The following is a 19,748-nucleotide window of genomic DNA, read 5'->3' on the forward strand; positions in this document are numbered from 1 at the left end:
AGACAGGTGTGGCCTGACCCCAAGCCAGTGGCCTTGAATAGGCTGTGGGGATTGTTCCAGCAGTGGCTGACCGGTCAGAGGCGTCCGGTTGTGGCTCTCTGGGAGGTCAGCTCCTGCAGCACTGGCGTGGGTTCTTCCCGAAGGTGGGCGCCCTCCCCGGGGTCCGCGCTGAGGACCCTGGCGGTGAGCAACACGGTGTCTCCCGAGCGCCTGCTGCGTACAGCACAGCACAGCTGGGCTCTGGGACGAGACCATCCAATAGACAGTGGCCGTGACTGGCAGCACCTCGTACTGTGTGACTTTAGGTCAGTTAACCTCTCTTGGTCTTGTTTTCTGTTTTTATTCTTGTATTAATAAGGTGGGGATAACGATACTGCTTACCTCATAGATTTATTGTGCCGGTGGAGAGTTCTTAGAATAGGGCCAGGCACGTGCTAAGGGCCTCGCTAAGCGTGCATGATCACGACGGTTCTTATAGTGATCCTCGTGCAAGCGCTTCCCCGTGGGGGATCGTGCTTCCTTTAGACAAATGTATTGTGCGCCTTGTCTGGCCCGACGCTGGAGCCCCGGCCAGTCCTGCCCTCAAGGAGCCCACGGTCTAGTGGCAGAAGGGGGTCTATTCGACAAGCCCAGAGAGAAAGCAGGCACTGACGGAGGTGTGTGCTCACTGCTCCAGGATCCCACGGGAAGAGGGAGTTGCTGCCACCTGAGGGTCTTGGGAAGGCTTTCCACTCTGATGCTTGGAGAATGCCTTTCCCAGGAGATGAAAGGAGGGGAAGGGACCCCTGGCAGAGGGAACAGCATGTGCAACTGCTAGGAGGCACGGAGAGGGCGGGTAAGCCAGAGGTCACCCTGGAGTCATCAGGGGGCCACTGAGAGCCGCCCAGGTGCTTGCTCAGCAACCTCCAGACCTCCGATGAGCCGGGCTTCATCAGTCCCGGAGCTTCCAGCCAGGCTGGACACGGACAACTAGCATAGACAGCAAATCTCCAAGTCCCAGGACTGCGTCCTGGGCGGCTGCTTTTTTGGAGCAGTGCTATTTTCTCACTCCGCTGGGCACACAGAACAGAGAGGGCACGACCGCAATCGCCCCAAGTGCCCGCCCGCAGATGGACTGGTTGGGTGCCCCCTACCCCCACCTCCGGATGGGGCTGGGCCCAGCCGGGGCTCTGCTCCTCTCTGGAGCCCGAGAAGTGAGCGCTTTCCTGGCGCTCTCTTTCCGAATAGTCCTTCCCGGGGCCCTCAGACCCTTCTCTGGATGCTTAAGCCAAGTGTCCGAGGTGAGGGGAGGCTGGGCGGAGGGTAAGCGGCACTAGGGGGCTAAGAGTACGGCCCGACCGGCCCCCCCCATCCAGGGGTGTATGATAGGCTGGGCGCCGCCCCGCAGGGCTGCGGAGCGAGGACGGTTTCCTGATGTGGGGACTCCGCGGGCTGGAGCGCCACGCCCTCGGAGCAGGACTGGTATTCCCACATAAAGGAACACCTCCATCTTTGTCACCCCGAGGCCTGGCACGGCCTGACGCCCCGTCTCAGGAAAAGTTAGGTGGCAAGAAGTCGGAGAGCTGAGAAACACAGCGGAGGGCGCTTCGGAACAGGCAGGGGCGCTGGGCTCTCTGCCCTGGCCCTGGGACGCAGGCCAGTGAGGCACCGCAGCTCGGCCGAGCACCCTGTCCGTGCGTGCCGATGGCCCGCCTGTGGCTCCTGCGCCGGAGGGAGAGGGGGCCGGGGCCCCGGCCGCCAAGGCGCCCCCTCCTGCACCCCGGAGGGAGCGGCCGAGCGAGCCCGCCCGCCCGCTCTTTCTTGTTCGCGTCCCTCCCTCCGCTGCCCCCGCCCTCGCTCCCTATTTGGAGCGGAGACACCCCTGACGTCGGAGCCGCTCGCTCGCCGCTCCCCCGCACCGCGCGCCCGCCCGGGGCCGCAGACGGTGCGCCGCGCAGCCCAGCCGAGCCTCGCGGGGCCGCCGCCAGCCCTGCCGGCCGTCTCCCCGAGCCTCCCGGGGCCACCGGGCCTACCACCCCCGCCGCCCGCAGACAGCTCCGCCGGACCCGGAGGGAGCGCCGCGCTCCTCGCTGCCGCCACCGCACGCGCGCGGTAAGTCCTGTCCGGGCCGGCACGCGGGCGCTCAGCTTCAAGAGGCTTCGGCCGCAGGGGCAGCGCCGCGCCCCCGGCGGCGGCGAGCTTCACCCGGGCCTGTCCGGCGGCCCAGGACGCGGGGCTGAGGCGCTGCTGCCGAGCCCCTCCGGACGCCGGGGCTCCGGACGTGGGTGCGGCATGGGGTGGCCAGGGGACACCCCTGCTCCCTGAGCCGGGCCCCGGACTCTCTCGGCATTTTCACTTCTTGGTAGGAGTCACCACAGCCAGGAGAGAGTGGGAGGGAGGTGCGTGGCGGAGCGAAAGCCCGGTAGGTCGAGGGCGGGTCGGGCCGCGCGGGCGCCGGGACAGCGCCCGGAGCTCGGTAACTGGGCTCGCGCGTCCCTCCAGCTGTACCCAGGCCTCTCCGCTCCGGTCTGTTTCTGCCTCCTTGTTGTGTCTCTCCCTCTCTTAATCTCTCTCAATATCTCTCCCTCTCCCCCCCCCCCGCACCCCGCCCATCTGCTGCCCCCTCTGGCTCTGTCCTTTTTCTTTCTCTTCCTCCGTTTGGAGTTGCCCTGGGTTTGTGTCTCTGCCTGCGTGTTTCCTCCGGCTCCCCGCTCTGCCCCTCCGTGGGGGTCTCTCTCGCAGTGTGCCTGTGCGTGCGCCTGACCCCTCACCCTCAAACTCAGACAATCCTCCCGTGTCGGAGTGGTCCGAACAGTTTCCTAGACCCCGTCAAAGAAACGGAACCCTCCCCCCTGCCTTCCGCCTGCCCCCGGGGCCTGGCCAGGGTCATCCCCCTGGAACTGAGTCTGGGCAGGGGGAGCCAGCCTTTCCGGGGGCTCAGTTTTCCTAAGAGTTACACCCCCGCGAGGCGGCCTGGACAACAGGGCGCTGCTGCAGGCCACCTGCCCGCCTGCGCCCTGGGCGGGGCCATTCTGATCTTTTACAAGCAGAGGTAAAGGGGCCGCTGCGGGCCTTGGCGTGGCCAGCGGGGGTGGCGGGCACTGGGGGGAGAAGTGCACACTTTCAGACTTTCTGAGGCCCCGCCCGCTGGAGGACACCAGCCTGTAACTAAGGGAACCCCGGGGAATACAGAGGTCAGGGCCTGGGGCCAACGGCTGGGCGCGCGCTGGCAGGGGATGGGGGCGAGGAAGCAATTTGTCAACAGGCCCCTGGCCCTTTGTTCCTGTCAAATCACCAGCCTCCCGCAACTCCAGATGCCGGGCTGCTTGGGTGTGGCTTGCTTTCAGCTGGGGCCAAAGAAAAGGTGAAGCTGGAGCATTTCCTCGGCGACCCCCACCCCTCTCCCCCAGCCCCTGCAAACTCTCTCCTGGGCCCCGGTGCAGGAGGGGTGGCTGCTCCGCCCTGGCGGTGGCCATCTCCTCGTTCTTTTAAAGTGAAATCTCAGAGGGAGTGTGGCCCCTTCTCCTGCCCCCAGCCCCAGGGGTCCCAGGAGCCAGCAGGGACGCTGGTGAGGGCTGCAGGGGGACTTCTGCTGAGCAGATGTGCCGCCGGCCCCGCAGCAGCTCGTTAGCATAGATCTGTTTTGGAGACTGCTCTGGGTCTTCTGGCAGGAGGGTCTGCAGGCAGGAGGGCTGCGGCCTGGGCTGGGGGTTTGCAGCCTGGAAGGTGGAGTTGCCAGGCAGAGGCGGGCAGGCCTTTGGGGCCTGGGCTTGGCCCTGCGCGTCCGCCTCCTGGATGGCTGGTTCATGCTCTGCCAGCGCTGCCGGGGAGGAAGGAAGCCGCCCTGCGGTGAGACTGGGGTCATGGAATCCCAGTGGCCTCCGGCAGTACCCAAGGAGCCAGATTCCCTGGGAGGGAATCAGCTAAAGTGGACATTCCCAGGCTGCTCTCCCTGTTTTACAGATGTGAGTGAGGCTTAGGGAGCCGGAACCGGTGGCCTGCAGCCCCAGCTGTGACCACTAGACTACCCTGCCTCTGGGCACACTCAGAGCCAACAGATGAGCCTGGGCCTGACTTTGCCCCTGGAGAGTGGGCCCGGGAAACCTCACACGCGGACCCAGACTGGCCCCCTCCCAGAGTGACCTTTCCAGTTGCACCATTCAAGGAAGTCCCTGCACTCAGGCCAAGATCTGAAGCGATCGCCCCACCCTCGCTGATCCCTGAGCCCAGGGCCACAAACCACACCCTCTGCACCCAGCAGCCTGGCGGCCAGGCCCAGCCCATTTTCTGGAAGCTGGATTCTGGAGAGGGGGCTGGTTTCTCCTGGACCCTGTCCCTTCAGTCAGTGGCCCAAGAACGAGGAGTCAGAGTGGGGTCTTGCCCTGGGCCGCCCCCCCCCGCCCCCCCGCCCTGGCCAGCGAGTGTGAGCGGGGCGGGACCAAACGGTTTATAAAACCCTTTCCCAGCCAGCCGTGCCATCATTTGCGTGAGCTCCTCCTCGAGGTTCCCCCTCGGTCCAGTTTCATCGCAGCAGGTGCAGCCCCGGATATAGATATTGTCGGGACCACCCCGGATCGGTGGGAGGGAGGGAGCGGGGAGAAGAGGGTGGGGGGAGTGAGTGGGAGGCAGAGGGACAGGCGTGGGCAGAGTCCGGAGGACGAGCAGCCCAGGGTGGCTCCGAGCCAGCGTTAGTGGGGACGTTTACTGAGGATGCACCCGTGACAGGCACCCTCTCCAGGGGTTTCCCTGCATGGCTGCCCTAGGAGGTGGCTGCTATCACCACCCACTGTGCAGATGGGGAGACTGAGGCAGAGAAGGTTGGAGTGGCTGGGTGGGGATGGGAACCGGGTCTGTCACAGCCTGTCGTGACGATGGAGAAGACCCAGCCCTGGCCCTGTGTGTTTGTTGTGAGGGGGAGGGGTGGCTTGAGGTGAGTAGATACTTTCTACCAAGAAAATCCTGGCGTGCTTGGCACCAAGGAACCCCGAATGTTCAGGGTCACCCAAAAGAGGGGTGGGGGAGCGGTGGTTCACTTGTTAGACGAATGGACTCTTTGGTCCACAGAGGGCCTCTCGGTGGGTGGTGGCCGGCCCAGGTCTCCCTGGACATCTGGGTCCCTCTGGGCCCCTCTGGGAGTTGGAGGCTTCGCCCCAGGCTCCAGGATGCAGGCAGAGGGGTGGGGGGCCCCCTGGCGGCCGTGCTGTTATGGGGGCCACTTCCTTGGGGAGTTGGGCTCTGGCTCTTGGCCTGGCCGGGCCTTGGGATCCTGTGGGGGCCCGTGCAGATACGCCCAGGCTGCGCCCCACCCCTGAGGGGTCAGACCTGGTGCAGAGCCTCTGAGGTCTGGACGAGCCCCTCGAGGAGGAGGCTGAGTTGTGGGCGGCGTGGAAACAGAGAGGACCTCAAAGGCCTGCCGGACCCACGGCCTGTGTTCTTCCTGCTGCCCCCACCTCCAGCCCTTCCCCCTTTCCCCGAGTGGAAGAGACAGTGGCCGCTTTCTTGGTCTGTGCCTCAGTTTCCCCAGTGCTAGAATGGGTCAGCTAGTGTCCCCCCGGGAAACTCCCTTTCCATGTTGTTGGCAGCCTCAGAACGGGCCGGGTGTTCGCCCCAGGCCCCGGAGGGTCCGAAGGGCTTGGATTTGGGAAGGGCAGCGAGGTGGCAGGAAGGCTTACCCCCCTGGGCTGTAGGCTCCCTCGCTGAGGCCTGCGGGGGACTCAGGAGCGGGGCTTGAACCCTGTTTTGAGGGGCTCCTGAGCTCCCCAGCCGGGCGGCGGCTGAACGCCAGAGTGAGAAACAGGCTGAATGGGGGTGAGAGACCCAGCAGCCAGGCCAGGCTGGGGCAGGGCCAGCGCCAGGGCCAAGGGCAGGGAGCCCCAGGCCCGGTGCCCACTCCAAGTTCCCAGCTGCCTTCTCCACTTCCTGCTTCCCCTTCAGTGACCCTTTTCATCTGCAAAGGTGGCCGGTCGTGTCCAGGTTCAAAGCTCCGTTCTGTTTACTGTTTGTTGGTTGTAACTATGGATGCGGCACTCTGAGCGCCGTACACATGGTGCTTTACTCGGTCCTCCCGACAGGGGCACAGAGGTTCCTTGTAAATCGTAGATCTCTCCTTGCTCTCTGCTTCTCAGTGAATCCCGAGCCAGCCTCTCAGCCTCTCCATGCCTCAGTTTCTTCACCTCTGCAGTGGGGGAACCAGAGGCTCCCTGGCGCAGGGCTGTGGCGAGGACTGAATAAATGGATTTATGCAAAAGCTCCTGGAGCAGTGCCCAGTCCACAGTCAGCTGCCCTGGGCTGCCGTGGGTAAATGCCGCCCCCCGCCACCCTGGGCCTTGGTTCACGCAGTGCCCTGAGCCAGGAGCCTGCTTCCTGGGCCCACCGTGGGCAACTCGTTGTGACCCTGTGATAATTCTAGGGTTAAGACCCCCTCCTCCCTGCCCCCCACAGCCCTCTCTGCCGGCCCCTCCTCTAAATAACCTCCCCCTAACCCACCCGCTCCGCCTCCCCATCCAGGCTCTGAGCTTCTGAGTGGGCACGGGGTCTGGGGCCCCTGCCCACACCCTTGCCTTCCTCTCCGCCATCCTAGGAGGTGCCCAGTAAGTGTGTGTGGACTGCAGGGAACCGGGTGACTCTGGGGGAAGGGCGCCACTTGGCTGACTGGCTGGGGGGCTTTGGGACAAGGTGGGGAACCCCCCTTCCCACCGTGGTGTTCTGCGAGTCTGTGACCCGCCAGGTGACATTCAGGGTGGGGAGGACGGGGTGGGAATGGGGGGCGAGGCTCTCAAGTGTCAAGGAGGAAGGTCCGACTGCTACAGAAGGATAAACCAACAAAAAGGTAAACCTGTCAGCACAGAGCCCACCCTGGTCCGTGTGAAGTGGTGGGGTGGGGGTGAGGTGGGGGTGGGGCGAGGCAGGGATTGTCGGTGGCTGGATGTGAATGCCGGAGGAGGGTGTGTCCTGATGACAGACGTGTCCGTAGGAGAGAGTGGCCCGGCCTCCTCCCTGCCTCCTGCTCCAGCACCCCAGCTTTGGCTCCGATGCCCGCCCAGATTTCCCAAGACCCCGTGAGGGAGGGGAGCTGGCCCAAGCTGGGTGCCTGCTGGGTCCTGAGTGCTTTCCCTGCATCTTCCCAGCTGCTCTCAGAGGAAACTGCTCTGGTCCCCGGTCTAGGGTCAAGGTGGGTTGGTGCAGGGAGGCGAACTTTATTGCTGGAAGTCACACAGCTCCTAGGTGGGAAGGCTGGGACTCAAACGCAGGACACCCCAGGGGCCGTGCCTGCGGGAGCCCAGGCAGGCTGCGGGAGCCCAGGCAGGCTGCGGGAGCCCAGGGCTCCTGGCCCAGGGAGGCCGAGGGCGGCCCCAGGCCCCTCCTCTGGGCGAGGCTAGCGTGCCCTCCCCGCGGATGCAGCTGGCCCCTAGGATTGGCGCTCAGCCATGTACTAGAAGCCGAGGAAGAGCAGGGAGGCGGTCTCCTTCCTGAGTGTGTCTCGTTCCTCATCAGCTTCTGCCCCACGGTGACCCTAGTGGCCAGTCCCCGTGGCCTGGGCCAGCGGCTCCCCTAGACTCCCTGTTGTCTCCCAGCAAGCCTTGTTGTTAACCTCAGTCCCAGTCTCCACTGCCCTGGAGCCTGACCTTGGTCCATGGCCTCAGTTCTGACCTCTCCTCATCCTGTCAGGCTGGGGTGTCATTAAAACCCCAGTCTCGATTCCCAGTCCTAAGGAAACCTGAGGTCCCCTGTCCCTGCTGCCTCCCTGGCCACCCCTGCCTCGACCTTCCTGATGCGTCGTGATAGAGTCAGGTACAGAAGTCCTGGATTTCTCTGAGGTCTCTAGGGGGCCAGTCCAGCCTGGGGAGACCCAGGGGGCTCTGGCCTTAGTGGGCCTCTGGCCTTTTCTGGCCAGCCATGGTCAGACCCTGCCGGAACCAGGCCGTTTCCCTGGGGACGGACGGGCCCCATTGGGAGTGAGGAACCTTCCTGGGTGCCAAGCCTGTTGGAAAATTAGCTAGGTGGCCGGTGAGGAACAAGTCCATTCTGTTTTGTTAGGATGTGGTTGCACTAAAAACGGGCTTTGCTGTCTGTCTTGTGAGCGAGACCGGAAGTGTGTGGGTAGGGGACCGGGCCATGGCCCGGTCCCATCTGGGACGGGGGCAGACTGTTGGGACTCACTTCCAACTGCGCTCGCTGTTCACCCCACCCCCACCCGCACCACTGAGGGGACTTGCTGGGTGGGGAGAGCCAGGGGTGGTCACAGCCCAGCAGGCCGGCCCCTCTCTGCAAGCCCGGCTGAGCCAGCACACTTGGGTCTCCCCTGCAGGAGCAGGCAGAACACCCTCAGTGTGTCCCCTTCCCTGACACTGTCTGGAGTACCTGCCTCTTGTGTCAGAAAGCTGGCTCAGCTTTCCTGCCCGGGCTGTCCCGCTCTGAGCCAGCCCGTCCCTAGCACTGGGCCTCCGTGGGGCCGGTGGGGCCGTGCCTCCTGCTCCTGTTTCAGCTGCACCCAGGCCCCTCTGGGGAGACCGAGAATCCCAGACGGGCGGAGCCGCGCTGGTTCCCAGGCCTGGCTGCATATCTGAACCGTCCCCAACGCTTGTTAGAATTGCAGACTCCCACCCACCCTCCGACGTCCACGCCACAAGTCCCCAGGGGCTTCTGAGGATCTCAGAGACCAGGGGTCCCCGGCACCTCACTCACTCACCTTACAGGAGGGGGCGGTGTGGCCTGTGTCCAGGGTCACAGCATGCACAGATCCCTGACCATCTAGCGCCCTTTCTCCAGGGGCCCTCCTTGCAGGCATTGCCCTCCTTCCTGAAGTCCCCCAAAGCCTTCCTCCTCCACATTTTTTGAGGTGGGGAGGGGTGGGGGAAACCCACAGAAAATGAGGTGGGGAATCTTGGGAGAGCCCCTCTGAGGGAATCCTTGGGACACACGCTGCCCTGCAGCGCCACCTGCTGGCAAATTCTGATGTTCTGGTGTCTTACTCCTATGTGTACTGTGCCGTGTATCATGTCCACTTTTTTTGCCCAAATTTTTGAGGGGAAAATAAGGATGCGCATCATACATGGGTAGTACTAATTCCATGTCTATATAAATGTTTTTAATTCTTTTACTTATGTTTATGAATTAAAAGTGTAACTCTAGAAGGCAATAATGATAGCCATGTGCAAAATAATACATATGCTAAAATTCCTTTATAATCCAAAAAAAAGTACCTAAATCAAATTTAATTAAAAAATAAAATGAAAGATTTTTTTTTCCTTGCAAGTTTGGGTCAAGAACGTGGGTGTGCATTATACACGACAAAATACGGTAAATTACCGAGGGTCCAGGCTGGGCCTGGATTGTCTCCTGCCTGCCCCCGGCTGGGATGGGGCTGCGGATGATGGTGTGTGTTGACTCAGGGCTCCAGGCTTTGGTGGAGCATCCAAAAAAGGAATACGGTCTAGTCTGGGATTGTTTTTTTTTTTTTTTAACCTGGGGCTCAGCCAGCCAAAGCGGCCTGAGGATTCAGTGATACAAAGGTGGAGGTGAGCTCTCCTGACAACAGCCGTGGCCGCGGGTCCCGGAGATGTGCTGGACGGCCAGCCCTCGAGGGCATGTGTGGGCAGTTTTTCGTTTGCCTGGGGGAACCCACGACATCAGAGGGAGGAGGGAGCTAATTAATGATCGCTCAAGCCCTAACACGTGCTTGAGACTTAATGTCCTGTTGAGTATCAGCAGCAGTCCTTGGCCACGCCCAGTGTTACCGCCCCCATTTTTCAGATGAAGAAACTGAGGCACAGCGGTAGAAATAATTTGTCCAAAGCTACCTTGTATGTTATCGAAATAACTGACACGTGGAGTGTGTGTGGTCTCCTGGGGGCTTTTCATGTCACACCTCATTTAACCTTCCTGATACCCTCTGATGCACACACTATTCGCAGCCCCAGTTTTTTTAAAGATGTTATTTATTTTTAGAGAAAGGGAGAGAAACACGGATGTGAGAGAGAAACACCAATTGGCTGTCTCTTGCACGTGCCCGGACTGGGGACCTGGCCCCCAACCCAGGCACCTGCCCCGACCAGGAACTGAACCAGCAACCCTCTGCTTTGCAGAACCATGCCCAGCCAGCTGACCCACACCAGCCAGGGCAGCAGCCTCAGTGTTGAGGTTCATAAGGGAGAAATAACTTTCCAAGGTTGTATTGGTCAGGATTTGAACCCTGGGCATCATGTGTCAGCGCTCGGGCTTGTGACACCACCTCCCATTCCCCTGAGCTCGGCTGGCCTCACCCGTACTCTGTGCTCAGTTCCAGGGCTCTCCAGGTCACGGGCATGATGCTCCGGGTTCTGGTGGGGGCCATCCTCCCCACCATGCTGCTGGCCGCTCCACCGCCCATCAACAAGCTGGCGCTGTTTCCGGACAAGAGTGCCTGGTGCGAGGCCAAGAACATCACCCAGATCGTGGGTCACAGCGGCTGTGAGGCCAAGTCCATCCAGAACAGGTGGGGTCCAGGGGGATGGGCGGAGGGAGGGGAGGAAGGCAAGGGCCCGGGAGGGAGGAAGAGGCGAGGGCTGCCCATCCTTGCCTCTGCCACAGTGACAAGGGCACGGTGACCTCTCCCCCCACAGAGCGTGCCTAGGCCAGTGCTTCAGCTACAGCGTTCCCAACACCTTCCCACAGTCTACAGAGTCCCTGGTGCACTGCGACTCCTGCATGCCAGCCCAGTCCATGTGGGAGATTGTGAGTACCGCTGCCCGCCTGCCCCTGCCCCACCTGCCACACCCCCGGAGCCCCACGTGGTCTGGCTCACCCATCTTTCTAGCTTCACCTTGCTTCTCTCACTTTCTTCGCTAGCTTGACGCTTCACACCAGCTCACCTCCTTTCAGCCTCTCACGCCTGCTCTGCTGGTTACCATCACCACAGGGCCTTTGCACGTGCTCTTGGCCCTGGTTGGAACACCTTTCTCCTCCTCCTCACCTAGTGAACTTCTGTTCAACCCTCTGCCCGTGGCCCACACATCATTTTCTCAGGGCCCCTTCCCTGGCCCCTGGGCACCGTGTGCCTCTGCTTCGAGCATCCGGCACATTCCCAGTTCTCTGTCTGCATTTGGGGGATTTTGACAAGTCTGTTTTCCACACTAGACTCGGAGCTCCCAGAGGGACCGTGCCTTGTGTCCCGGGAGCTGGCGTGGAAGGAGCGAGGGAAAGGAAGGGAAGGAAGGGAGGAAGGAAGGAAGGAAGGAAGGAAGGGAGGAAGGAAGGAAGGGGGAAAGGACGGTAACTAGGGGCAGAGCAAGATGCTAGGGGTGTTCGTATAGGGCAAACCTCAGCTGGGCTGAGGGGTCCGGGGTCAGGGAGCTTTTTGAGGAAGTGCTGTCTGAGCTCAGACCCGGAGGTAACTGCAACGTTTCAGGCAGGTGGGAGGGGATGGGCGGGGTGAGGAGCTTCCAGGCAGAGGGAACAGCATGTGCAAAGCCTCATGCAGATCATTCCGCCCAGGTGGCGGGAGTGGCACAAAGCTGGGGGGGCGGGGAGAGGTTCTCGGGGTGCAGCCTGAAGGGCTTGGAGCCAGATTTTCCTCCAAGTGCCGGCGGGGAGCCCTGAGGGGGAATTTTTTAAAAATTACATTATTGTTGCTCAATTACAGTTGTCTGCATTTTCTCCCTGCCCCTCCCCCAAAGGGAATCTTAGGCAGGGGCCCGTTCACACTGGGTCTGCCCCCTCAGGGCGCCCTCTGGATGCTGCGAGGGGGTAGATGGGAGAGTGGCAGGCCTAGATGTGAGGATGCAAGTCAGGGGGCACCTGCAGGAACCCCCCACCTCTCCCCCTGGATGGGCCCCCAGAGCTGATGGGGTCTCAAGGGTGGGCTCAGGACTCCAGGGTCTCTGGGATTCTCGGTCCCGTGAGGATGTGCTACCCTTGGGACTTCCCTCCCGGCCACAGGCCTTTGGACACCCCCCGCTGCCCTTCCCAGGTGACGCTGGAGTGCCCCGGCCACGAGGAGGTGCCCAGGGTGGACAAGCTGGTGGAGAAGATCGTGCACTGCAGCTGCCAGGCGTGCGGCAAGGAGCCGAGTCACGAGGGGCTGAGCGTCTACGTGCAGGGCGAGGACGGCCCGGGCTCCCAGCCGGGCACCCATCCCCACCCCCACCCCCACCCTCACCCACACCCCCACCCTGGCGGGCAGACCCCTGAGCCTGAGGAACCCCCGGGGCTCCCCCACGCTGAGGAAGAGGGGGCTGAGGACTGAGGCCCCTGACTCTTCCTCCCCTCTCATCCCCCGTGGAATGCTGGGGGATGTGTGTGGGGAGAGGCTGAAGCCCCCCTTTGGCACTGGATGGACTTGGACTTGGAATGCTTCCCAGTTGCCATGGAGATCTGCAGGGAGGGGCTGGAGCCAAGCTGCACAATTTAATATATTCAAGAGTGGGGGGGAGGAAGCAGAGGTCTTCAGGGTTCTTTTTCGGAGAAGGGGGTTCCCTTCCTTTCTGCCTCTTGGAGATGTGCCTTGGAGAAGGGGAGGAAGTTGGCTAAGCTGCTGAGGTGCGGGTGAGGCCATCCAAGATGGCGGGAGCCAGGCTAAGGCCCACGAGGCCTCTGGTGGGGCAGGGCCCCTGGGGTACAGGGGTGGAGCTGGGCACTGAGCAGAGGGTGGGTACCTCGCCAGCAGCGGCCCTAAAGGAGGCCATGGGTCCGGGCTAGGAAGGCCACTGGCTAAAGCAGGGAGCTCCAGCCTGTGCCCCACAGGCTTCTCCAGAGGCTGCTCACCGCAGCCCCAGGCCAGGGCAGCTTCTCTGCATGGCCCCGTGGTGGCCGCCCCCTCCCTGGTTGGGAGTCAGGCCTGGGCAGGACCCTGCTGACTCTCGGCCCTGGAGCCAGGGGCTAGGCTCTTGGGGCCTCTGGCTTTCTCGGCTTCCCAGGGGGTGGAGGAAAGGGAGGGCCCTTCCTGGGCTAGGGCGTGGCAATGACCCCTCCCCCTGACCATCATTGCCACAGAGAGCATCCCTCCCTCCTGTCTCAGATCTCAGTGCCCCCCACTGCCCCCGAGTTCCAGGCCCCTCAGTAAGCTGATGGAGCCAGTCGCACCCTGTTGGGGGAACTCTTTCTAAATATCTGGTTTGGGGAGGGGTCACTGTGGCTCAGATTCCGAGGAGGGGCCGGGGTGGGATGGACATGGGCTAAGCCTCAAGAAACGAGGAGGAGGGGCGAGGGCTTCTGTGGGTTCACCGTGTTCACCGTGTTCACCGTGGCTGTCCGGCTGCCCGATCCCAGCGGCCTCCCCCCTCCCACTGCACTTTAACCCTGGAGGGGGTGAGGGATCCAGACCAGGGCGGGAAGCACCGCCTGTGTCTGCTCTCCTGACCCCCGGCAGCTTCCAGCCCCACCAGCCTCCTGCCCGGAGCTGCCCCGCCTGTCACAGCTGTTCCGACGAGAGCTTCTGGAGCTTGTAACCAGTAGATGGTCTCCCTGACGGACCCTGAGTTTTCTCACGAATAAATTCGTTCAGCGCCTGTGTTTCCTTCCTCACTGGCTGGCTCCACTGAGCCAGGGTTCCTGCGTGTGTGTGTGGGGGGGGAGTCTAGGGGGGAGGGGCCAGGCTGTGCAGGGCACCCTGAGTGGATGGACCCTCCTGTGCCCTGGTGACCTTCTCACTCTCCTGCCCTAAGCAGCTCTGGGCCCTGTCTTCCAGCTCCCGCCTCTCCGCCTCTCCTTGGGTGCCTGTTCCTGGCCTTGCCTGTATCTGGTGGGCTTCCCCAGCAGGGCTTTTCTGGTTTGGGGCTGGCCTCATGCCATCTCCACCCTCACAGCGGCTCCCCCTCTGTCCTTCCCTGGCCCCCAGCCTGGCCTAGAGCGGGAGAAGGGGGAAGAGACAAAACCGGCGGTTGATGGCAGACTGCATACAGGTGGGTGCTGCTCTCAAGACTTGATGCAAATAGCTTGCCTAGTCCTCACCGCCACCCTGTGACACAGGGGTGGCCCCCATTTTGCAGACGGGGACTCTCAAGTGCAGAGGGGTCGGTGTGCCAGGGCTGCCCGGGAACAGGACTCAAGGCCAGTGAGCCCGGACTCACCACTCTGTTCTCGGTATAACCTTAGCAGTTACCACAAAGAGCATTGTCTATTGTGATCTGGGCTACTCCTGACACCTGGCAACGACCCCACCAGTGTGGCAACATTGCCCCCTGATTCTCCATTGGGGCGGGACAGGGTGAGGGCTAGGACCTTTCCTCCTCACACACATGGCTGTACCCACCACATACCAGACAATTACATTATTTCTAATTCGGGGAAGATGTTCATCATGCCAATGAGAAAAATGAGGGCCTTAATTAACGCCCGGGGAGAGATTTGCCCAAGCTGGAAAGTAGCGGCCCCAGGATTCCGATCGGGCGCCCTCTAGTGATGAGGGTTGTGAACTACATGTAATTTCCTTAGTGTCCTGAGCCGTCCCGAGCCTTCCGTCGCTGCTCTGCACTGTTGGGCAGGTTGCGAACGTCCCGACTCTAGAATGGCACTTCTTGCCCTCGTGCAGGACACAAGTTGCACGGCCACCCTCGGTGGTCCTGCAAGCCTTGTTGTGGAACTGCATGCGGACTTCGGTGACCCCTCAGTCTCGGGAGTCAAGCCCTGGCCACATGAATAGTCTTTCGATGTGGCTGGAGGTGGGAACTCACTCCAGAATGCGCAGTCCTGCGGGGCTTCCGAGGACACAGAGACCAGGTCCAAACGAAAAGTGACGGGGGCTGTGGCTTTGGTGCTGGGCGTCTGAGACCGGCACTGTCTTGGCAGGATGTGCCTTGGTCAGCAGCCGCCTCCATCCTCTGTGTGGAATGAGGCAGGGTGTACATTCATAGAAACATAAATTAGTGAGAGGCTGCTTGGAAAGAAAGCAGGAAGGTGGGTTGGCGGGGCTGGTGGCAGGCTTAGAACGCTGGTCAGAGTGCAGACTTCGCTCTCTTTGCAGTAGGAGCCCTGGAAGTGTCTGCGCAGAGCTGAATTTCATTCAGACTGAAAAGAAGGCTCGTGGGTTAGGAGGGGGAGGCTGGAGACCAGCTGGAAACTGCAACAACCCAGGCAGAAGATGATAGAAACCAGAGTTGGGCGCGAGTCTGGGGAGGCGGGGCCACACAAGAGAGAGGCCGCTGATTGGATTTGGGAGCAGTGAGTGGGAGGAGCCAGGTGTGAGGGACTAGAGGCTCAGGTTATCTGTGCTCGTTCGCCACTGGGAGTAAGATGTGAAGTAGTGACTGCCGGTTTTTCTCTCCACCTGCCTCAAACGGACGAGACAATCCCCCCAAAACTGCGTCTCCCCCTCCGCCATCCTTCCTCCCCACCCCCGCCCTCAAGGGATTAAAAATCTTCACGAGGGCCCTGGCTGGTGTGGCTCACTGGATTGGGCGGACCCAAAGGTCACGCACGGGTTGATTCCGGGTCCCCGCTCACGGCTGGGTTGCAGGCCAGGTCCCCGGTTGGGGGAGCCCAAGAGGCAACCGATCGATGTTTGTCTCGCACATCGATGTCTCTTTCCCTCTCTTTCTCCCTCCCTGCCCCTCTCTCTAAAAATAAGTAAATACAAATCTTAAAAATAAAATCTTTACAAGGGGTTAACACCGACACAGCATGGGCAACGCAGGCCTCTCCCAGGATGGGTGGGAAATTGGTCCCGCCTTGTTAGCCTGTATGAAGCTAACGACCCGGAACTAGTTTTTTGTGTTTTTTTTTTTTTTTTTTTTTTTTCCCTCCTGCTCCAAGCCTCAGGGGAAACCCAGTGTCCTGGGTTCAAATCCTAGCAGAGCCACTTCTTAGCTGTGTGATGTGGAGCGAGTCCCTTGAGATCGCTGAGGCTCCCTTTTCTCATCAGTAAAACGCAGAGTAGTGATCCTCACACCCTCTTCACTCTCGGGGTTGTCGTGAGCTTTTTACATCGATCAATGTACCTCTCGAGCCTGAAACAGTGTCTGGCCCGTAGTCAATACCAGCCATCATTGAAGACGCTGGGAATGGATGATTGGCCCGTGCCTGCTAGTGGTCGGACTGATAGTTTTGTCCGTTCACTTATTGAACATATATTTTCAGACAGCCTAACATGTGCTGAGGGCGCAGCAGCTGTAAACAAAACCCACAAACTGCGACCTTTGTGAAGTTTGCCCAGTTGGCCGATGTCTTCTGTGAGAGCAGTTTTGGGCAGACCTCGCACCCTCCCTGGACCTCAGTTTCTCCATCTCTGCCAGGAGGAGCTCCATTGGGTCCTCTCCGTACTGACAAACATGGGCCTGGGGCAGAGGAATTCTTAAGACTCAGCTGTCCCATTGAGGCACCGGCCTTCTCCTCTAGGGAGAGAGCACCCCATGGCCAGAAGTAACCAAGCAAAGGCTAAGCATCCTTGAAGGTCCCACTCTACCCTGAGTCGTTAAGGAAGTCTAGGACAGTAATCAATGCTGGAAATGAGAAATTTAGGTGCACGCTCGGAACTTCGGAAAAGTTCTTAAATGTATCATAATAACAGCATGGCCACAAGGTGGCACCACCACCCAGGCCCAAGCTTGAAAAAAGACTTTTTAAAAAAATATAGCAAAGTATAGATCATAATATAACAAACATCTGTGAATCCATCACCAAGAATGAACAAATATTAACATTTTTGTCATGTTTTCTTTAGGTCTTTTTTTAAAAAATAAAGGCTATCAAACATTACAGCTAAAGTTAAGGCAGAGGGACTGATATTCTATTCCACTGTTCACCACTACTTTTTAAAAAATTTATTTATTTATTTTTAGAGGGGAAGGGAGGGAGAAAGAGAGAGAGAGAAACGTCAATGTGCAGTTGCTGGGGGTCATGGCCTGCAACCCAGGCATGTGCCCTGACTGGGAATCAAACCTGCGACACTTTGGTTCGCAACCTGCGCTCAATCCACTGAGCTATGCCAGCCAGGGCTTTTCACCACTAATGTTTCAAAGCTGAAATTTATCAGGCAGCTCCCTGTGTGTGAAATGGTTGAGTACTCATGCTGTCCGCATCTTCACCGCCCCGGTTTCAGAGACCGGGAGCAGGGAACTGAAGAGGCTTTGCCAAGTTCACAGAGCAAGTAGCAGAGGCAGAATTATCAACCCAGGGCCCCGGGCCCCACACTCGGCTGCACACAGTGCCGCTCAGGGGTGCGGTTGCTCAGCCAGACGCCCCCTGGGCTGTGGGGTTCCCTGCAGAGCTGAATGCACTCCCACTGTTCAGACGGGAACGTTGAGGCCAGCTGCTAGCTAGCACTGACGCAGCGCCGTCAGGTGCACAGATTCTACCTGGGTCATTTCATCCCCCCAATAACCCTGGCGGGGGTGGGGGGTGTGCTGCGTTGCTCTGCTAACAATCACAGATCAGAAAATAGTGACCCAAGGAGATGGAGCCTCTGGCCCCAAGTGCACAGAGTGGTACGTGGCAGAAATGGGCCCCAAGTCTGGTCTTTACGATATTCACCCAGTGCTTGGTATTCTGCACCCTGTTCCTGGGGGCAGGGCAGAAACTGTCAAGGGGGTGCAGGTGGTGTTGGAAGGGACAACAGGCCTCCTCCTCCTCCTGCCTGGACCCACGTGTGGGCAAGACAGGGGCTCTGAGCGCCAAATGGTGGCTCGTGGGTGGGCGAAGGGTGCTGTGGGGGCTTAAGGTTTCTCTGCCTCGGGTGTCGGGAGACCCGGGTTTCGGTTCCACTGGACCACTGGCTGCTGGAGACCTTGGGTGAGGCCCGTGGCCTCTCTGAGCCCCACTTGAACGCCTATTGCCCAGCATTATTGGGGAGGTCAGAATAACAAGATGAAGCCTTCGGAACAGAGCAGGACCTCGGCCGTGGGCGCGGCCGGGGCTCAGAGCGAGTCTCCACGAGGTGGGCCTCTGTGGGGCGCAGGTTCTGGAGCTGAAGGTGGGCGAGACCCTGTGGGCTCGGGAGAAACTTGGACTTCTCCCTTAAAGAATGTAATGGTGGGCTGGGAACCAAAGTGTCCCAGGATCGATTCCCAGCCAGGGTACATTCCTGGGTTGCAGGCCATAACCCCCAGCAACCGCACATTAATGTTTCTCTCTCTCTCTCTCTCTCTCTCTCTCTCCATCCCTTCCCTCTCTAAAAAATATATAAATAAAATATTTAAAAAAGTAACCTGAGCATAGTGAACATTTAAAAAAAAAAAAAAAAGAATGTAACGGTGGGGCCTTGCCCGTGATAGGAGTTATCACCAGAAATAGCCTTTTCTTGCTATATCCATGCAGCAGGGCGAGCATCTCATTGCTGGACGCCTGCTCTTCTCGCGCAGCTGTGAACGGCCCTCCTCCCTTTGGGGGCCTAAGGCCCCGACCACATCCGTGGCTCAGGAGGGCGGCACACGCACCCCGACGTCCGTGTCTGTCTCTGAGCCTCTCACGCATGTGGGGTCCCCGTGTGTACATATGTGGTTAAACTTCATTATTTCCTCTCGTTCATCTGTCTCGCATCAATGTGACTATTAGATCAGCTGGAAGGACCTAGAAAGGAAGTGAGAATTTCTTCCTCCCCCACAGAGGTGTCACTTTTCTGTTTCTGCGAAGGGCAAAGGTCGCCTGCCCCCCAGCCCCATTGAGATGTCCTTTACGTTACTCTCCAGTTTAATTCTTTTTCTATAGCAATTGTCACTTTATGACTAGGCATCGATTATAACGCTTACTGTTTGTCTGTGTCCTTCCACTGGAGTGTAGACGCCACAGAGCTGGGGTCTCGTGTTGGTCACTGTAGTGTCCCGAGTGGGCGGAACAGCGCACCAACAGGGACACTACAGTGACACCCACTGGGTGCTCGCTAAACGTTTGTTGAAGGCACGGATGGAATTCACAGTATTACCCTGAGAAGTCTGATAGCGACTAGTCTCAGCCAGGAGAAGAGAGGCACAGTGGGGTCACACCCTGGGGCACAGCGCCCCACCTCTCTGCCTGCGGGGACTCCACCCCCTGCCTGGCCTAGAGCCCCCCAGACCTGTTCGCACTCTTAAACGGGGAGCGCCCGCAGGCCAGGGGCTGCTTCCTTGGTGCCTGCCGCGTGGGAAAAGGGGCGGTGTCTGCTGGAACCACCCCGAGGAGGGGGCGACCCGCTGTTCAAACGGAAGGTTTCGTATATAATATACGATGTATGACATACAATATTTTGTATTATATGTTACATGTAATGTTGTATATTATACATTATGTGTAATATTATATATGTACGCGCGCGCGCGTGTGTGTGTACGCGTATGGATGTCAGCAGTCTGCCCGGTGTCACCCAGTGCGCTCCTGCTGATAGTGCGGTGGCCCGGCTGCGGGTGGGCAGGCCCGCACTGGGGGCCGTCCTGGATCTACGTGAGCCACGGCCTCCTCCTCCTCTGAGTTCCTCCTGCGCCGTCGCCACGTGTGGGTCGGGGAGGGGAATGCGGCGCTGTGGAGGCTGTCACAGCTGGGGAGGCGACCTCCTGCCGCTGGGGCACTCGCATCGTCCCTCCACAGACCTGGGGTACCAGGCACCCCGCCCGCCTGCGCGTCCCGGGCTCGGCTCTCCCCGCCCACCGCCAGGAGGGGCGCGGGCTCCGCGGCGCGGGAACCACGCGCTCCCGGTGGCACCGCCGGCTCCTCCGAGCGCGCCGGCCCGTCGCCGAGCCTCCCGGGCTCCCTGGGCGCCTGCCCGGCGGCGGGCGGCCGCCTCTTCCTCTCGCAGCTTCGCGGCGCCTGCCGCAGTCGCCGGCGGGGGAGCAGCGCTGAGCGCCCCAGGTACCGAGCGCCCGCAGAAGCGGGGCCCATGACCCGGCGAC

At 60.4% G+C, this 19,748-nt stretch overlaps 1 protein-coding gene across 1 annotated transcript; it reads left to right on the forward strand.

The window, feature by feature from the left end:
- Nucleotides 1-1,869: 1,869 nt before the first annotated feature.
- On the forward strand, nt 1,870-13,475 carry NBL1 (NBL1, DAN family BMP antagonist). The gene is made up of 4 exons (XM_028512247.2): nt 1,870-2,091; nt 10,259-10,453; nt 10,581-10,692; nt 11,927-13,475. The coding sequence occupies exons 2-4, from the start codon at nt 10,284-10,286 to the stop codon at nt 12,200-12,202; spliced, it is 558 nt and encodes a 185-aa protein (XP_028368048.1). The 5' UTR covers nt 1,870-2,091; nt 10,259-10,283; the 3' UTR covers nt 12,203-13,475.
- Nucleotides 13,476-19,748: the final 6,273 nt, after the last annotated feature.

The sequence above is a fragment of the Phyllostomus discolor genome, chromosome 5, assembly GCF_004126475.2.
Source record: "Phyllostomus discolor isolate MPI-MPIP mPhyDis1 chromosome 5, mPhyDis1.pri.v3, whole genome shotgun sequence".
In the NCBI taxonomy this organism is placed as follows: domain Eukaryota; kingdom Metazoa; phylum Chordata; class Mammalia; order Chiroptera; family Phyllostomidae; genus Phyllostomus; species Phyllostomus discolor.